Below are 20,005 nucleotides of genomic sequence, written 5' to 3' on the forward strand. Positions count from 1 at the left end.
AAATTCAATTATTAGATTTCGTTGTTTAGGGGCCCACACTGTTATTATTCGTCATATGTTTGCAAAAAGGATTATTTAATCTGTTGTTACCATTAAACTAGTAAAGGGCTTCTCAACCAGAGGGAATTTGCCCTAGGGGAAATTTTATAGTTTCAGGAGGAAGAATTGGTCAACATTTTATTTAGCTGTTCACTCATTTGTTTTAGTTTATGGATATTGTTGCTTTCTATGGGTTCGTGGATTTAGAATAATTGATGATAACGCTTGATGAAGAATCAAAATACAGGTCAGTTCCGAAGACACGTTTGCAGTCATCGAAAAGCTACGATAAACACGCTGAAACAATCAGCAGCACAGCCTTCAGGCTACAACTGTGAGGACACTTTCACGGCAAATCACTAAAGTACAGCTCCCGACCCGGTTCGGTCGCTCTCAAGGTAATTTCTGAATTAAAGACACTACTACAGAACTCAAGATACTACTGCAACGCGTACAGGCAGGGTGTATATAGCTTTAACCTACCTTCGAGAATATTCCCGACAAAACCTCTAAGAATACGTTCTAGAATGTCCTCTCTCCGGCTATGAAATATCGCCAAATGGGCGATTTCGCTTCAAATCTGGTAACCCTGTCTTTACCTGCCGCTTTCTGACAACACTAACCCTGCTTTGCGGGGAAACTATCTCACCGCAGTTAGTCCGCTTTTATTCAAATTTTCATATTTATCAACGTTTTCTATATTATTTATAGTTTAATTAATAAAACACGTTAAAAAATAATCTAAATCTAAATCAATCTGTATTCAAGTTTTGGTAAGGCAAGGAGTAATGAAATTCTGGCAGTGGTGAAAGGGTACATGAGACAGAAAAAGTTAAAATCCCTTGAAATAGTATGTGGTAAATTATTTTCCAATTTTAGTTTAGTTATTTTATAAGTTTTAAATAAAAGATAATCTTAAAAACTTTTTACACATTTTTTATTTTAATCTTTCTAGTTTCAACACGTTATCAGTGAAATTATTCAATTCAGAAATAATTTTTCGACGATGAATAATCATTCTTTTACTTCCAACAATTTTGTAACGTCAAATGGTCGTCAAAATGTAACAATTTTGCTAAAAAATTAAACCTGTCGTGAAAATCTCATAATTTTTTTTTTTTTTTTTTTTTCCTTCTATCCGATGGTGCAAACAGTCAAATTCTTAGATTTTTTAGTTTGTTCGTTAAACGAAGATATATGCCAAAGACCGTCTAAGCATTAATTTTTTTAAAAAAAAAGTAATAATCATTCGAATTTTGGAAAAATCGCCCCCGGCCCATTGCTTGTCATTTACAAGCAGAATTTGTACAAAATTTAAACTATGTTTTATCAGGAAGTAGTTTAAAAATTGGTAACGAACTTAACCATAGCGGCAAACACAATGAATCAACTAAATAAAAGCTTATAAAAGTCAATTATATCTGCATTAATTATGTAAGTTCCTTTCGAACTGTTATAATAATTTAGCTGCCAATCTTCAATCGTCATCATCTTTTTTTAAGTAATATTGCAGTGAGTTCAGACGTTGTTTATTTAATAAATTATAGTACAGAATCCAAAGACTACCTGCCTAATGGGAGGCAGCGCGAGGTGTTCGTGAAGGACGTTTAAGAGAAACTAACTCGTATTTATGTCCCCCGTGAAAAAAAAAAAAAAAAAAAAAAAAAAAAATTAAAAATGCTCATGCAGCCCATTCATTCGATATTCCAATTTAGGTCGAACTACAGTGTTCATCGGCCTTAACCACTTGACCATTAGTGGGCGATCGCATGAGCATCTGCTTAATACTTTACCGACCGCTAGCGGTTCAACAGCATACGCACGTCCGACCGGCCGCTCAGCCGCAGATTCTTCCTGTTCTGAATAACTGTCAGAACAGTCTGATAAATAATCTAAATAAAACTTTCGAGTACCATTTTTTTCGCTCATCGTGAACGGTAAAGTTTTTAAAAGCGGTGTGAAAATGGGGGAGTTTACGAAGCAACGCAGTTAATGCAAGTGAGCAATGTACCTCAACACTAATAACAAAATGCAGATAATATAGCAAATGGCAATTGTTTATCTCGATGGCTACCGATTCATAGGCTATTTTTAGGTAGCCCCGAGAAAAAAGCGGTTAATAGGCTATCAGTCGGTAGGCGTTGCGGAAAAAAAAAGCCGATTAATAGGCTCTTTCGGATGATTAAATTTCCTTTGAAGATGTGGAGGTAAAGGCGTAATTGCCTATGAACTCCGTAAATTGCACTTCCTTGATCCTTGATCCTTGATCCGATTAATAGGCTATCGGTCGGTAGGCGTTGCGGAAAAAAAAGCCGATTAATAGGCAATTGGTCGGTAGGCGTTGGCGAAAAAAAGCAGATAAATAGGCTATCGGTCGGTAGGCGTTGGCGAAAAAAAGCCGATTATTAGGCTATCGGTCGGTAAGGCATTGGCGAAAAAGCCGATTAATAGGCGATCGGTCGATAAAGTGTTAAAACAGCGTATAACGCTGTTAATCTCAAACGCCGTTCTTCAAGCTAATAAATTAGATTCTTTCCCTCATAATTTTCGGGCTTCTCTCTATCGTTTAAAGCAGTGGTCTTCAAATTGTGTTTCACGGAACACCGGGTTCGGCAAGTCGCTCCCTAGGATTCCGCGAATGAAAATAAAAATTCGAAAGGTCAATTATAAAGCATTTGCACTAGTTGAATAGTGTTTATTAATTAAAAAATATAAAGATACTGTTACGAAATGCGCAGCCGCGGTAAGATAGCTTCCCCACAGAGCGGGTTTAGAGTTTCCAGATTTAACGCGAAATCGTCCATTTGGCGACATGACAAAGACTGGTGGAGAACCTTCTAGAACGATTTCTTACTGGTTTGGCCCAGAATGTTCTAGAAGGCTGTGGCCAGAAGCTATATAAATCCTGCCTGTACGAGAGTAGCAGTCTATCGGGTTGATCGTCAGTCCAGTGTCGAGTTGGTCGTCAAGTGTCTCGCGAGTTAGTGCATCAAGAGTGTGCATCGTTGAGGCTATCAAGAGCATCACGAGTTGTAGTGTGGAAAGTCTCGACAGTGCGTTGATTTCCGGCAACTGCCGAACCGAGTCGGGAGCTGTACTCTAGTGCTTTTTCGTGAAACTATCTTCACCGTTATAGCCTGATAGCCTGAAGGCTGTGTTCCTAATTATGTCAGCGTGCTTGTCATAGTTTTCCGACAACTGTAAACGTGTTTTTGGAGCTGTCCTGAGTAATACTGGCCAATAAATTATGTTTTCATTCTTCATCAAGTGTTGTCGTTAATCACTGCAAATCCACGAACACGTACAAAAGAAATAATATGATCCTCTTCCTCATAATACTCGGACTTCTCCCCCCCCCACGCCTTTTAATGATCTTTAAATTGTGTTCCACGGAACACCGGGTTCGACAAGTCAAAGCCCAGGGTTCCGCGAGTGAAAATAAAGATTCGGAAGTTGACTAGCGTTTATTAACTAAAAAATATAAAGATACATTTAGTTGCAGATTAGTTTTAAAACTTCATCGTATGTCAAAGAGAATGAAGCGCAAAACTGAGCAGCTTTCTAATGGAAAATGAACAATATTTAGACGACAGTGTTAAAAATTATATATTGGAGCATCATTTTCAGTTGCGGGAAACTATAAAAGTGAATGTCCCAGAAGAAAAAAAACTAAGTATGATTCAGTGGCGTAGCAAGCAGAACTGGCGCCCGGGGCAAAATACCTTTTTGGCGCCCTCGAAAAAACACAGTATTATGTATAGTGGATATATTCGTAATAAGAAAATAATGCAAATAATAAATGTTGAATGTGCCATAAAATACTCTAAAATATATTAAGAATAGTCCCTACCTAACTGCACTAGCATTGGATTCGAAAATGTATCTGTGTCGGCGGAAAAATCAGACATACGATGATCTAGAATTAGTTAAAAAAGTATTATTTATTTTACATATTTTTATAATAGTTTTTAAAAATGTACAATTTTTATACAATTAAAAGTTTAATATATATTATAGAGAAGTAGATATATTTATTAATAATAATACAATATTGTAATACATTTATACAATTAATTACTATGTATACATTTTTCTTGCCTTGTATGAAGCAAATTTGTCAATTACTTCATCAAAGCCGATTCTTTCATATTTTTCTCTTTCCACATTTAAAAATGCTAGATGACTTAAGGGATCTTGTCCCATCGTTGATTGTAAATATGTCAAAATTTATTTTAATTTGCTGAACGAACGTTCACGGGTAGCATTTGATAATGAAATAAAGCGAGTATTTGAAGTGCGACTCTTAGGTTTGAAAAAAACATTTTCTCTATAGATCTGTAATGGAGTTTTAGGTTCAATTTCTTTTTTTACTGCGGAGTAACATCTTGCAGTCACATTCACTGCTCAAAACAATTAGGGGATATTGTGGGGTCGGTATAAAATAACCATATAATCGACAACCTTTAAAAAAAAAAAAAAAGGAAATAAAAGAGATTATAAAGGAACGTTATAACGTTTGCAAAGTGGGAATATGCAAATTTAGTCTGTGACGTCCAAAACTATGTGTTTTAGACAAGAAGTAAGGAGCGACCTACAGCATTCATTATGTAATAGGGGCCCACCAGCGGCCGAGCGGTAAAGACGCTGAACACTGGTAGTTCGGTCCGAGGTTCGAATCCCGCGAACGGGCATCCCTTCCCTTAGGCAGATAGCCCTAGTGTGCTTTGCCATAATTAAATACACCAACACCAACCAACACCATTATGTAATAGGAGATTAAAAACAACTGACACGCGTTGAATACTTTGTAGCAGTGAAAATACGATGTCTCAAAAAGATGACTTATTTGAATCGGTAGCCAGGAAGGCCATCAGTCGTTTACGGGAGAGTCAAACGCAATCCATAGTAGCGGGAAGCGGTAGGAGTTTCCCAAAATATCATTTCCAGACTATGGAATCGGTTTCTGGAAACTGGATATGTTTGAGAAATTCGGGACAATGTCGTGTTATTGTTTTAAAATAAAAAACGAGAGCTCTGCGTGCATTTCGTTTTAAAAAAGTAAAATATATCTCTATTTTAGAGAAATAAAGTGGTCAGAAAGAACGTTTTGTATGCGCAGATGTTTCTTTGATGTACTGCAAACATTTTATCAGATATCTCAAGAAAATAAATTATTAATTATATTACAATAATTATTAATTTTAAATATATTTTCCAGAAATCGATCAAAATAAAAACTGAAATTTTCCCGAAAAATCTCCTTTGGAGACTATTTGGCGCCTCTTTGCGAGCGGTGCCCGGGACATCATACACCCCTTTGCCCCTCCATCGCTACGCCACTGGTATGATTGTGTAAAAAATGCGTTCGAGCACTGCGATAAATCAGAATGCTTGCCAGTGAAGGAAAGGGAGCATCTAACGACATAACAACAGATTCGACGTTGAAATCTTAATAATATTAATATACGGAATATTAAATTATACGCATTTTTTTCCTCTTGCTTAAAAGCAAGAGGAACTCATAAAGTTTTGGTTGTAGGTTCATGAATACCCAGAAGTTTCTCACGCAGTTATAAACATTTTAATGTCATTCGGAACAACGTATTCAACTGAAAAATCTTTCTTGACGTGTGTGGCAAAAAAAAAAAAAAAAAAAAAAAATACAGTGACAAATTAAAAGCAGAATATGAAACGCTACTGCAGATAACTTCAACAGAGCTAGACTTTGACAGCTTGTGTAAAAACATGCAAGCACACTCCTGTCACATCATGCAAGAACATAATTTAATTCTATTAATGAATAAATTATATTAATTAGCCCAGAAGGGCTATTAATTTCGATTTGGCATTTTGCCTCGAAAACATTAAATGTCGGTTCACTTTTCAAATTGTCGCCACCAAATATTATCGCCTTGTGTTATATTTAAAGAAATTAAATAATGAAGAATCTGCAAAAATGTATATTTGTTTCTCGCATTGTGATAAAACAATGGTACCTAGAGCCATCCAATTTTGAATAACATAATCCTCCACCGAATATGAGCATCAGGAAGCCCGAATTTGAACTCTGTTTTATCATCGATTTCATATTTTGTAACATTTGAACGAATTTTGGATCAAACTCAACGATTTCAAAGCGAGCACTGTATGGAATTTTTTTTTTTAAATCTCCAGCGCGCGAGACTGTGTATCGAAAATTCTGAAGGATAAGCTCATTTTAAAATTATTTTGCGATATTGCTCTTGAACTGAATTTTGTGGTTTATGTGCGAAGAACATGATATTTAATAAATAAAGGTAACACACGAAAAGTTTAAAAAAAAAAAAAAAAAAAAAAAAAAAAAAAAACCTCCTTTGGGCGTAATGTAAAATCTGAAAGCTTTCAGATTTTTTAATGTTAAAATCTTTCAATAAAAAATGCAATATTTGTTATTGTCTTTACATAGAGTCCGTATAATATATTACTGTACTTTAAATGTTATTTTAAGATATATTTTTCTAAGGGTGCGGTAGGGTTCTCTGAAAAAACCTCGTAGTTCTAAGGATTCCGGGATTCGACAAAGTTTGAAGACCAAGCACAGTGTGTCGCATACTAGACCCAGCAGTTATGCAGTGAAGGAGCACAGAAATGTTTATATTGTTCAGTTACTTAATATGCGCTGTAATTCTCTCTCTCTGGCCCCCAAGCGGCCGAGCTTGGGATCGCTGAAGTGTTAGTTTGGTCCGAGGTTCGAATCCCGCGAACGGGCTGGCTGCATGGATGTTTTCGTGATTTTCCCATGTGAAACGTATATAAGAGTCAGTTTCGCTTAAAAAGTCCTCCCCGAAGATATAGCTCCCCTTAGGCAAATAGCCCTCGAGGCTTTGCCGTAATCACATAAAACCAAACAAAATGTAACTCTCTCTCACTCTTTTTTAAATAGCATAGAGTTCAAAGAGCTTACACAATATATGCTAATTTAATTCAGAAGTCAAACAACAAAAATCAGCGTTATATTTACAAAATTTTCACAGGACTAGTTTCGATAGTCCTGTGAAAATTTTGTAAATATAACGCTGATTTTTGTTGTTTGACTTCTGAATTAGTATTTATTCGGCGTGTTATTGTGTCTTAATTATATGCTAATTTATTATTCATGCCAGTAGTCTCAAACTGGAAGGCCGCGGGCCGCATATGGCCCATGAAACAACGTTATTCGACCCGCGAATACATTTAAATTATGTATTTATTACAAATACGGTATTTTAAAGATTTCAAGATTTTAATTATTTAAAGTTCTAGTTATCATTGTAGTTCTATTTTTATTACCATTAAAAGTTTTTATTACCATTTAAAGCAAACGTGAATAACGCATCAGAACTACTATAAATTGAGCTACTTAATTTAGGATGTGATATAAAACTTGTTCAAAGATTTGGAAGATACGGATTTGACTAAATTTTATTCATACTTTTTCAAAAAAATAATTTTTTTTTTTTTCGTGGTTTTCCCCATGTGTAACGTGTATACGAGCCAGTTTCCCTTAGAAAGTCATCCACAAAGGCATCTCTCATCCCTCCCCTTAGGCAGATAGCCCCAGTGGGCTTTGCCATAATTAAATACACACACCAAAAAAATAAGTATGCTTAGTTACGAGTTTTTGCACTATCGCTTTATTTTTTTAATGATTAATTAAAGCTATTAGAATTATTTGAAATAAGTGTCAATGTGAAATATTTATATTTAGCCGTCAGTATGTTTGATTTACAAAGTTATAATCAATAAAAATGTCTTGCAGATACGAAATTTTAAATTTCAGATTGAACATAAATATAAATTTGAATTTTTTACTCTGCGTTATTATTATTATTTGTGTATGTTTAATAAATATTTAATGAGCGAAATTTAAATTTTAATTAATTTATTTATTAGTTGATTGATAAAAACTTTTAATTTTGCTTAAAAAACAACTGGCTCGTTACTTGAATTATCCCTATATTTGAAACGCACATACATATAATTAATTACATTAACAAAGTGTATGTTTATTGTTTAACAAAGTATACTAATACAAATAATCATTGGTTAATGCAATAAGATATAGCTTCCATTTAACAATATGTAGATATGGATTTGGAACACGTCTAATGACTATGCTTTAAAAAATATGTATACAATTAAAAAAAATCTGATGTGTACACCACATGACTTCCTTGTACGGAATATTAAATTATACGCATTTTTTTTCTTGAATTTCATTTAAACTGATTGGATTGAATAAAATCTACTTCGTCGACAGCGCATAAACCACAATAGAATAAATGCACTCTTTAAAATTCACTATATTTGTTTACTATAACGACACTCTGAATGCACAAAATTTATATCATTTGAAGAATTATCTTATCGTTGCCACATGTTCTATTCAAATACTATAATAAAGCTAGAACGATGTATAAAAGAAATTAAGCAAACAAAACAGACAAGAAACAGTTTTTCACAGACGATTTAGTATTTCTCATTCAATTAATTCAGTTCTCACTTCGCGACAAGGCAAAAATACATAAAAACTCAAAATATCTGTATTAAAAATTACGAAGTAAATCTTAAACACTTATTTCCTCGAAAAAATTCCAGAAAGGATTAAGCATGATTTAATTCGCAATAATAAATGAAGGCGTTATTTTTGTTGTTGCGAAGCTTAGTCTCTCCAGATTGGCAACAAATCTACAATTCTGCTGTTTCAAATGTAAACAAATATGTCCGCCATGTTATTTAAAACTTAACCGCTCTTAAAGAACTTTTAAATTGTTGATAATTGTACAAATATTGCTTCCAGAATTACGAAAGGCATAAAACCCTTAACCGGAAGATAAGAACAACATAATTCAATCAATTTTGAAGCAAAAATGTACAATATACAAACATATAAGAGTAAAGAAACTGAGATCACTGTGCCGAGTAACAAAGTGGATATATATATATAAATATAGTATTTATATACATTTGGTGCGGCCGATTGCAACCAAAATACGAGGTGCACATGTACATGTTATAGCAGTCCTATATACAAAATTTCAACGTTCTGAGGCTACTCGTTTTCGTGTTATGCGAGATACTTACGTACGCACGTACGTACATACGTTCGTACAGACGCGAAAAATTCTCTTCAGAATTAATTTTAAAGCATTTTTATAATTTTTTGGGGGAAAGGTGTTTTTTATTCTGTCCTTACGTACAGATATCACGCAAAAACATCGTTAAAATTCATTCGATAGCGGTCAAAATGGATATTTTCGTTGAAATATGCTGCCTGAAACATTTTGCGATTACAATACTTCCTTTTTACTTCGTACAAGGAAATAAAAATCAGATATTTTTAATTTTAAGAATATTATGTAGAGACTGACTACAAAGATAAAAATTAATATTACATAACTTGAGTTTATCGAAGGCTTTCTGTAATATGTATCTTATCTGCTACAGGTGAGATTATTAATAAATAGTTAAGTTTCGGAAGAGGCAAACAGTTCACGCGCGTTTGTGTCTGGTCAGTAATAACCTTAACGAAGAGATATAACGCTACCTTTTATTTTCGCAGCCGTGATGTACGTACGAAAATGCATGATTTATATACTCGCCTAGTATCCTTTAAAAGAGCAGTTTACGAAATAACCGCCGAGCTCTAAAGTAAAAACATTGTAACAGTTTCATGTCAGTCATCGTATCTGATTAACGAGCAATTTTGATTTATGTGTTGTGTTTGATTAATGGATAGTGTCTAGCCAACTGGCAGTTAGTGTTTTTATTGCCGAACTTCATTGAACAAAATATTATCTTTGCTTTAACCGCAAATTTGGTTTTATCGAAAATAATCAGGGAGGCGTTGTTTCGGAGAGCATTCTTAATCGGGAAACAATGGCCCTTGTTTTTAGCGATAAAACTGGAAATAAGTAACTCTAGCATTTTAAAACTGAGGTACATTTATTTATCCATATTACAGTGCATTACATATTAATATTATAATATAGTACTTACATTTCTATATTTCAAAGGAGCCCGCTTTATCTGACCTATTATGTATAATTAATTTAAAGCAAATATTAATGTTTTATGTGAATTAGTTATATGTATATTCACAATTTTTGATAACAATGTGCGTGTTCAAATCACGTCTCGGTTACCGTTGGGGTCATGACGTAATTAATATCCTCTCAGCACTCATCAAAGACTTCTATCTGACTTTAGACACATTTAAAAAAAAAAAAAAATAAAATAAAAAAAAAAAAGACTTTATTTAAGGCTTCAAATGCGCACACCTCCACAGATGAGATTATTATATATCTACCCTTCTTAAAACTTCTCTAATTCTTTTTAAGTTTCCCACATTAATAGGCACCAATGTCGGAGGCTCGATGCGCACTCCAACATCGCTTCCAAGACACCACGCGCACTTCCAAGACGCCACAAATGTTTATTAGTCCAAAGGGGCTTTGTCCCTAAAGGATTATTGTTTTCGTTTTGCGATTTTGCGTTGAATCGCTATAAATGTCCGTTTCGCTTTTCAAACTGTTGCCACCAAATGTTAGAGTCCTGCATTATATTTGAAGAAATTAAATAATGAAAAATCTGCATGAATGTATGTATATTTCTCGCATTGTGATAAAACAACGGTACATAGAGAGCCGTCGAATTTTGAATGACGTAATCCTCATACGGATATGGGCATGTGGAAGAGCAAATTTGAAATTTGGAATTTTTGTTTTATTATCGATTTCATATTTTGTAAAATTTTAACCAATTTTTTTATTAACAAACTCAAGGATTTCAATTTGAGCAGTGGCAACATTGTAACCCCCCCCCCTCCCAATTTTTAGTCCAAAGGGATTTGAATCCCGAAGGACTATTAGTTTCGTTTTGGCATTTTGCGTCGGACGGATAAATGTCGGTTCACTTTTCAAACTGTTGCCATAAAATGTTAGAGTCCTGCATTATATTTGAAGAAATTAAATAATGAAAATCTGCGTAAATGTATGTATATTTTTCACATTGTCATAAAATAACGGTACATAGAGTCATCGAATTTTGAATAACGTAATCCTCCAACGAATATGAGCATGTGGAAGACCAAATTTGAAATTTGAAATTTGTTTTATGATCGGTTTCCTATTTTTTAAAACTTTGACGAATTTTTGATTAACAAACTCAAGGATTTCAAAGCGAGCAATGGCAACGTTGTGCAGAAAAAACATTTTTATTTCCGGCGCGTGAGTCTCTGTATCGGAAATTCTAAAGATATGCTCGTTTTAAAACTATTTTGCGATATTGCTGTTGCACTGGATCTTATGGTTTAAGTGCGAGGAACATGATATTTAATAAAGAAAGGTAACACACAAAATGTTAAAAAACGCCCCTTTGGACGTAATTTAAAATCTGAAACATTTCAGTTTTTTTTTTTTTTTTTTTTTTTTTTATCTCCAGCGCTCGATCGAGACTCTGTATCGAAAATTCTGAAGATATGCTCAATTTAAAACGATTTTGCGATGTTGCTTCTTGAACTGAATTTTTGGTTTAAGTGCGAAAAACGTGATATTTAATAAATAAAGGTAACAGACAAAATGTTAATGCTATAAAAAGCATCATTGTTGAAAATAAAATGCTTCAGAAATATCGCAGTTTTAAAACATTGTCGTCGAAAATATTCCAGTTAAAAAAATAAAGCACCGATAAATCATCGCAAGACTATAACATCGCACACATGCGTTTTTTCACTTTTAAATGCATATTCGCATGATGATTTGTGAACGCAAGAAAGATTAAAGATTGTTTATATTTTTTAATCAACTAATAAATTTTTGCTGAAAAATTAAGAGCAAGCATTCAAAAACTGAAAATGAGTAGAAAATTAATACTACTCAAAGCAGTTAACAATGTTTTATAATTTAATAATTAATTAAATGATTGTAATAGAGGTAACCACATGCAGTTACTCATCTTGCTTTTCCCAATCTTTTTTTAAACTCTATTCTTCATGAAAAGTTACCAATAAAATTTTATAGAGATTAATTAATTAATGTTTTTATTAATAAACTGTGTTACATAAGATTTAAATTCTATTAACTGATATACCTAGCATTAATTTTCTACTCATTTTCAGTTTTAGAATGCTTAAATTTCCTTCTTGTTTTTGTGGCAAAAGTTTATTAGTTAATTCAAAAATGTGAAATATAAAATTCAAAATATTCCTTATTTCCTCTTGCGGACACAAATTATTATAGGATTTTTAAAGCCTGAAAACGCATGTCTGCGATTTGTAGGCGCTTTGTTTTTTACTGTGATATATTCGATGACGATGTTTAAAAACTGCAATGTTTTTAACCTCTTTTTTTTACAGCAGTGTTTTTACCAGGGTGTTTCTGAACTGAAATGTTTTTCTCGCACGACGTTTTCGCCTTGCATTTGTTTTATCTGCTACGTATTCGTCCGCGATGTACACTGGTGTGCAAAAATTAAGGATGAGACGGTTTTTTCAATATAACTTTGTACAAAAGCTTTCCAAATCAACGCATTTAATACCGTAAGATCCCCAATACGTAAGGACATGAGTAATGTAAGCAACACCTACTAAAAAAAAATCAGAGGGATAAAAAGAAGCTTTATTGAAAAAGTAGCATGGAGCGCAATGCGACTGAAGGCCGAAACATCCCTCTGATGGGTGTCCAGCAAGAAACATCCGGTCTTTAATAGGGGATATGATCTCCCCTGACTGCTAGGCAGGTTTCACAGCGTCTGCCCATGCTGAGAATGAGGGTGTCAATGAGTTGTTGAGGCATTGCTGCTCATTCGTCTTGCAGCGCCAATCGAAGCTCCGGAATCGTTACTGGTGGTAAGGTACGAGCTGCCAAGCGTCTGCCTAGAAAATCCCATACATGCTCGATGGGATTGAGATCCGGAGATCGTGCCGGCCAATCCATACGTTCAATATCCTCACTCTCTAAGAGCTGTTCGGCAGCTACTGTGCGATGACATGGTGCATTGTCGTCCATGAAAAGGAACTGCGGACCCATAGCGCTTCTAAAAAGACGCACATATGGAAGAAGAATCTCGTTACAATAACGGGTCGCGTTGACTGAACCTGCGTCGAAGATGTGAAGGTCTGTACGACTACCAAGCATGATGCCTCCCCAAATGAGAACACCGCCACCTCCATACCTGTCCCTTTCAATGATGTTCGAGGGATGATTGCGACTTCCCCGCTTTCTCCAGATGAGTATGCGATGAGAATCGCTACTCAGACTGAATCTGCTCTCATCTGTAAAGAGTACTCGTCCCCATTCATAGTCTCTCCAATTCCGGTGTTCCCGGCACCACAGAGAACGCCTTCTCCGATGGGCAGGCGTTAGAGGTACACACCGTACAGGGCGTCATGCAAACAGACCACCACCGTGCAGTCTTCTGGCCACGGTAAAACACGATATCGGTCATCCAGTCGCCTGTGTCGTGTGTCTTTCAATTAATCATGTAAAAGACTTGATGTGTATTAATAATCATGGGAAAAAATGTGAAAATTTTATTGCAGTTATTATTTTTAAATTATGTAAAAGACTTGATGTGTATTAATAATCCTGGGAAAAAATGTGAAAATTTTATTGCAGTTATTATTTTTAAATTCATGAATCAAATTTTGTGCCGGCCAATCCATACGTTCAATATCCTCACTCTCTAAGAGCTGTTCGGCAGCTACTGTGCGATGACATGGTGCATTGTCGTCCATGAAAAGGAACTGCGGACCCATAGCGCTTCTAAAAAGACGCACATATGGAAGAAGAATCTCGTTACAATAACGGGTCGCGTTGACTGAACCTGCGTCGAAGATGTGAAGGTCTGTACGACTACCAAGCATGATGCCTCCCCAAATGAGAACACCGCCACCTCCATACCTGTCCCTTTCAATGATGTTCGAGGGATGATTGCGACTTCCCCGCTTTCTCCATATGAGTATGCGATGAGAATCGCTACTCAGACTGAATCTGCTCTCATCTGTAAAGAGTACTCGTCCCCATTCATAGTCTCTCCAATTCCGGTGTTCCCGGCACCACAGAGAACGCCTTCTCCGATGGGCAGGCGTTAGAGGTACACACCGTACAGGGCGTCATGCAAACAGACCACCACCGTGCAGTCTTCTGGCCACGGTAAAACACGATATCGGTCGTCCAGTCGCCTGTGTCGTGTGTCTTTCAATTAATCATGTAAAAGACTTGATGTGTATTAATAATCATGGGAAAAAATGTGAAAATTTTATTGCAGTTATTATTTTTAAATCATGTAAAAGACTTGATGTGTATTAATAATCATGGGAAAAAATGTGAAAATTTTATTGCAGTTATTATTTTTAAATTCATGAATCAAATTTTGTGCTTAAAAGCTCAGGAAAAGGTTGGCGGTGTCTGAAGCGAGGATTTTCCTTGTGTTACAGATGTGGCATCATTTCGTCTTGATAGAACACGATTGCCTCAACGCACGTCTCATACATTAGGCACAGATTCTCCAGTGTGTTTGTTCCCTTTTTGACTCAGAATAATTTTTGAACAATGAACATGTAAACACATGCTCTGCATTTAAAAGTTTCAATTCTGTCACCCAGACATATTGGGAAACAAGACTCCTAATGCCAATTGTAAATAAATCATTTTTACATCATTAGACCATCATCACATAAATTAAGTTGTAAATATGCGTGATTAAGATGTTGTACAGTGTGTACATCAAAAATCATTCCCAGATTCCAACATTTTGCTTTTAATTGTGATCTAATTAATTTATAAAACGTTAAGAATTTTCTTTAAATGTGCCGTATTATTTCTTGTGCTTTTGCATCTTCCCATATTTAACATCCATACAAAAATATGCTAATGATTTCATAATATCCCTATAAAAATGAAGAGATGACTTTAGAAGGACTAGTATATCGTAAAAATTTGTTTACACTGACATTGGCATTCATTACAATTATATTCAATTTTCATGATATACATGATCAATAAATTAGTGCACCTCCACACAACATATGCAGCCACATCAGGCAGCAAAATTTAGAGGTGACAAAATTTTTAGAATTCAAAGAAGAATTGAGCAACAAAATTTTGGGAGGTCAAAATTTTTAGAGTTTAAGCAGGCACTGGGCAGCAAAATTTAGAACCTGCAGGAGATTTCCCAGGTGGCAAAATGGCTAGTGCTTTTGTGGTGTGAAGTTAATCTGTTTATGTATTTTATAATGATAGAAGAAATGTATGAAAATGACAGTGAAGTGTGGTAGGAATAACCCTCATTGTAGGTACTATTTGTTTTAAATTGTTAAATACATTGATCTATCAACTTGGAGATTTGGAGTTTTAAACTCAGTTCCTTTTCCCCATCATTTATTAAGACCCTATTGAAAGCAAGTTGTAAACATGCATCTAACATCTGAGTCTTACTTGATAAAAATATTAAAGTATTTTGATCTGGTGCTGAGCCTAGAAAAAAAATAGTGTAAATACCTGGGCATAAACAGACATTGTACAGGATTACAGTTAAGCAAACTGAGCTTAATGACTTACGTCTTTGAACATAACTTTCATGGTTTATGCTTATAAAAAGCTGGTTGCAGATTGATCTGTCTTGTTAGATCCAGCTTATTCATATCTTTTATTGAGGTACAAGAAGGACTTTATACAAAATTTAATTTTGCATCTAAATTAGAGTAACCACTTTAATCGTTTCAAGAAACGGGTTGGTGTGAGTAGGCTTTAATGCAGTACTCCATTTAAGATTATATGTTTACTATTTGTTTTATGCTTTCTGCCTATAATTTTTCTACAGTCTTTTTAAATGTGTATATAAGTACTGAGTTTATGGCAAAAATATTTTATTCTGTGGAATCAGCATTGATGTTCATAAAAAATTTTCATTTTATTTTCCAAATAAACTTATGTATTTAATAAAATGATGCTATATATTCATCTAACAAATGTATACTATCCAAGTTAGTAGTTGTTTTCAGTGATTTAAAGAATAGAAAAATTTGGTAAAAAATAAAAAGGGTAAAGTGAAAAATTTGTGAGTTTTAATAAATGCTTTTTGTACATTTTGAATTACAAAAATATCAAAGTTCTATAAAATGCATTATTACAGTCAAAAGTCTTTAATCCGGACTCGTCGGGACTTCGGCGATTCCGGATTATCGATTTTTCCGGATTATAGATCATCAGTTTAAATCTCGTAAGATGGCATGCAGAAATTATAAAATTAAAAATATGAAACCGTAATTTATAAAATAATGAGCAATTATGATCTAAAGGGTATCAAAATTTACAAAAAAAGAAGCTTAATATTTATTTGTTTACTTTATTAAACATTTCTTTCGACGCGCGCATGCGTACCTTACGAATAGACGAAATTAGAAAATTGTGACCAGAAAACTATTTGATTTGTATTCGTGATATTTATAATGACGAGGAATTTGATTTAAATCATATCAAAGACGGAGTTCATCGAGATTAAATACTACATTTAGTAAGGAATTATAAGCCGAATAAAATAAAAACATCTGCCCTGAAGATAACGATAGTGGTGACAGGTCAACTTCCAGTTCATTGCGCGCCGCGACGTCCCCTCCCCGCGCAGAGCAGCGTGAAATTGATAAACAGATTTCGGAACGGTTAGATAAACAAAGGATATACCTTTATCCATTTTTTGTAGCAATTCGTTTTTTGTTTGATGGACATCGAATCATGCTTTCGTTTTCTAGATCCTTTGGGAGCTCCAGCATCGGAAATTCTACACTCATGTCCAAAATTATGTTTACATGCATAAATTCACGGATTTCTCAGAGACTATGACTTATAATTTAATGAATTTTCGTGGAATCATACATAACATGATGACACATAAATGCAAAAGAAAAAATTGAAGATCACCTCATATGATATAAAATTGTAGCATGAAACAATAAAAATGGTAATAAAGTGTGACAAAGAGAGTTAAGAAAAAAAGGAATGATTCAGAAAAAGAATCAAGTCTTACGAATTTAATATGGAATATGATCTCCCCTGACTTGTACACACATATCACAACGTGTTTTAAGGCTGGAAATAACGTTGTTAACCACAGTTTGGGGAATTAATCTCCACTCTTCCAGCAATGCCGTCTTCAGAGCATTTACATCTCTAGGAGGAGGATGTATGCGTGCAATTGCTCTTCCAAGGTAGTCTCATAAGTTCTCTATCGGGTTAAGGTCAGGAGAGTTTGGTGGCCAAGGTATTCGCTTAATGTCTTCACTTTCAAGGAATTCATCAACGAGGTTTGCTCGATGTGGACGGGCATTATCATCCATAAATAAAAAGTCAGGTCCATATGCACCCCTGAAAAGTCTTACATAAGGATCTAAGACCTCATCTCGATATATCTGGCCTGTCACAGATCCGCTGCTGAACACGTGTAGGGGCGTACGTCCATCGATCATTATTCCTCCCCATACCATCATACCTCCACTATCGAAACGGTCACGTTCCACAATGTTCGAGGGATCATTTCGTGTTCCTGACTCCTTCCAGATGTAAACACGTTTAGAATCACCAGTTAAACTAAACCGCGACTCATCAGTAAAGAAAACATGAGACTATTGATGTTCAGTTCAGTTTTGATGTTCTTTACACCAATTAAAGCGATCCCTCTTTTTCTGTGAAGACAGTAAAACACATACCCTTGGCTTTCTGGCATAAAGGCCTTTTTCATTAAGCCTTCTGTATATTGTTTGCCGTGATGCAACAGTTCCAGTGGCGGCTGCAAGCTCTGAAATTAACTGGCGAACAGTAGCCTTTCTGTTACGACGAGCAGTTAATTCCAGATACCGATCTTCAGAAGCAGTTGTCATTCGTTTCCGACCTTGTCCAGGACTCCTTACAACACTTCCATCATTTTGAAACTGTTTCCATAGCTTAGAGACTGTCTGTCTTGAAATATTCAGACATGTGGCTGTTTCCATGATTGACTGCCCTGCTTCTAAACTGCCGATAATTCGCCACTTTACAGATTCTTCCAAATTATACTTCGAAGCCATAACAGACCGTTTTGAGTCCCTACACACTGAAATCAAACGCTATGTTGTAGAAATTCACTCAAATATTCAGTTTGCGCAAAGCGCTTGATTCACCCTTGGATGACGTAGCGCCTAGATTTGCATATCACAAACCGTTTGATTACTTTTGATTGGATAATGCTAATTAGGCTTCGTTTTCACACATTCCCTGCAAATACGGATCACATTGATTCGATATTTTATTGAATATCATCATTTTTGGGTATGTAAAGATAATTTTGGACATGAGTGTATTTCACATAATCGAAAGTTCAAACTTACTTTTATAAAATTGCTCTTACAGTCTGCAAAAAATAATAAGCTGGATCCAATTCGAAGATTAAGGAACAACGCAATCATCAACATTAACTGAAATAGACAATTAGATAATTTTAGCTTATACCGTCCGTTATACATTAAACGCACACGCGAAAACGTATTCTGCGCTTGCGCAGACGCATATGCGCAGTCGTAAATGTCTTGCGCGCCCGCTTAAAACGCCTATGAGCATGCGTCAACGCGGCGCATGCGCAGAAAGATTTTTTGCTTTTGAGGTCCGGATTATGGGTGTCCGAATTAACGACTTTTGACTGTATTTATTGTTGTGATTTGTTTTTGAGACATAATGTTTTGTAAAAAAAGCAGATTTGCTTTCTCTTTTTGTCAAAAATGTTGTTTGTATCAGATGTAATTATTCTCATATTTTATAGTATTACTGATATGTGTCATATTTTATTTCTCTGCAAACATCTAAGTAATATTTTTTTTCAGCTCATTAGTGGTGTTGCTCATGACTTGGATTTGATGCTGCAAGATTTATTCCCTGATGCAATACCTTCACCTTTAAGAGAAGAGTATGGACTTACAGATGACATCGCATTGGACCACGAATCCTTTGCCAAGTAATTTTTTTTTTCGCCATTTCCTTTACTTTTATGTTTATTTTTGCTCTTGTATATATTCTGTGATGAAGTAAAAGATGCTATGCAACTAAAGAAAAAATTGTGTATTTGCCTATGTGTTTTGTGAAATGTTGGTTACAGATTTTGATTCTTTAAATAGACATGTATTAAACAGACATGTTCTATGCAAGCATTTCCAATTTCAGAGTTTCTAAAAATGATTGTTGAGCAGCATATGGCTAGTAAAATATTTATTGTTTTTTAATAACTCAACTACAAAATGTTCAGTAAGTAGCTTTTTGTATGTTTTGGTAAACTAAATTCAGATATGCATTTATATTTTTTGCTGTCATTCTTACTTTTTAATGGCATTACATACTGATGCCATGTGATAGTGTGTACAGTACAAAGTCCGTAATCCGAACATCCATTATCCGGAATGATCTATAATCCGGACCTCAAAAGCCACAAACTTTACGCATGGGCGTAAAGAATGCGCATACATTATGCGCACATGCGCGCGTTGAAAGAAATGCTTAATGAAGTAAACAAATAAATATTCAGCTTTTTTTTTTTTTTTTTTTTGTAAAATTTGATACCTTTTAGATCATAATTGCTTTTTATTTCATAAATTATGGTTTCATAATTTTAATAGCATAACTTCTGCATGCCATCTTACCAGATTTAAATTGATGATCTATAATACGGAAAACCCCTAATCTGGAATCGCCGAAGTCCCCCGATGAGTCCGGATTACGGACTTTGTACTGTACATGTTTCCTAACAAAATGTGAATTTTAAGTTATATCATTAAGTTCATTAAAGTTTAGCTGTGGGAAATGTTTTTATTTGTACAGTACAAAGTCTTTAATCCGAACTCGTTGGGACTTCGGCGATTGCGGATTAAAATTTTTTCCGGATTATAGATCATCAATTTAAATCTGGTAAGATGGCATGCAGAAATTAT

At 34.8% G+C, this 20,005-nt stretch overlaps 1 protein-coding gene across 5 annotated transcripts in view; it reads left to right on the forward strand.

Moving 5' to 3' along the window:
* Positions 1-20,005, forward strand: part of LOC118184736 (protein sprint-like) — a 309,002-nt gene that overhangs the window by 235,441 nt on the left and 53,556 nt on the right. For all 5 annotated transcript variants that reach the window (XM_035354458.2, XM_035354463.2, XM_035354482.2 and 2 more), the window contains one exon: positions 18,908-19,038. In XM_035354458.2, the coding sequence (XP_035210349.1) occupies positions 18,908-19,038 (131 nt within the window). The remainder of the gene's footprint in view (positions 1-18,907; positions 19,039-20,005) is intronic.

Source organism: Stegodyphus dumicola, chromosome 2 (assembly GCF_044657685.1).
Source record: "Stegodyphus dumicola isolate Sdum_Otavi_A_Nest chromosome 2, ASM4465768v1".
NCBI lineage: Eukaryota > Metazoa > Arthropoda > Arachnida > Araneae > Eresidae > Stegodyphus > Stegodyphus dumicola.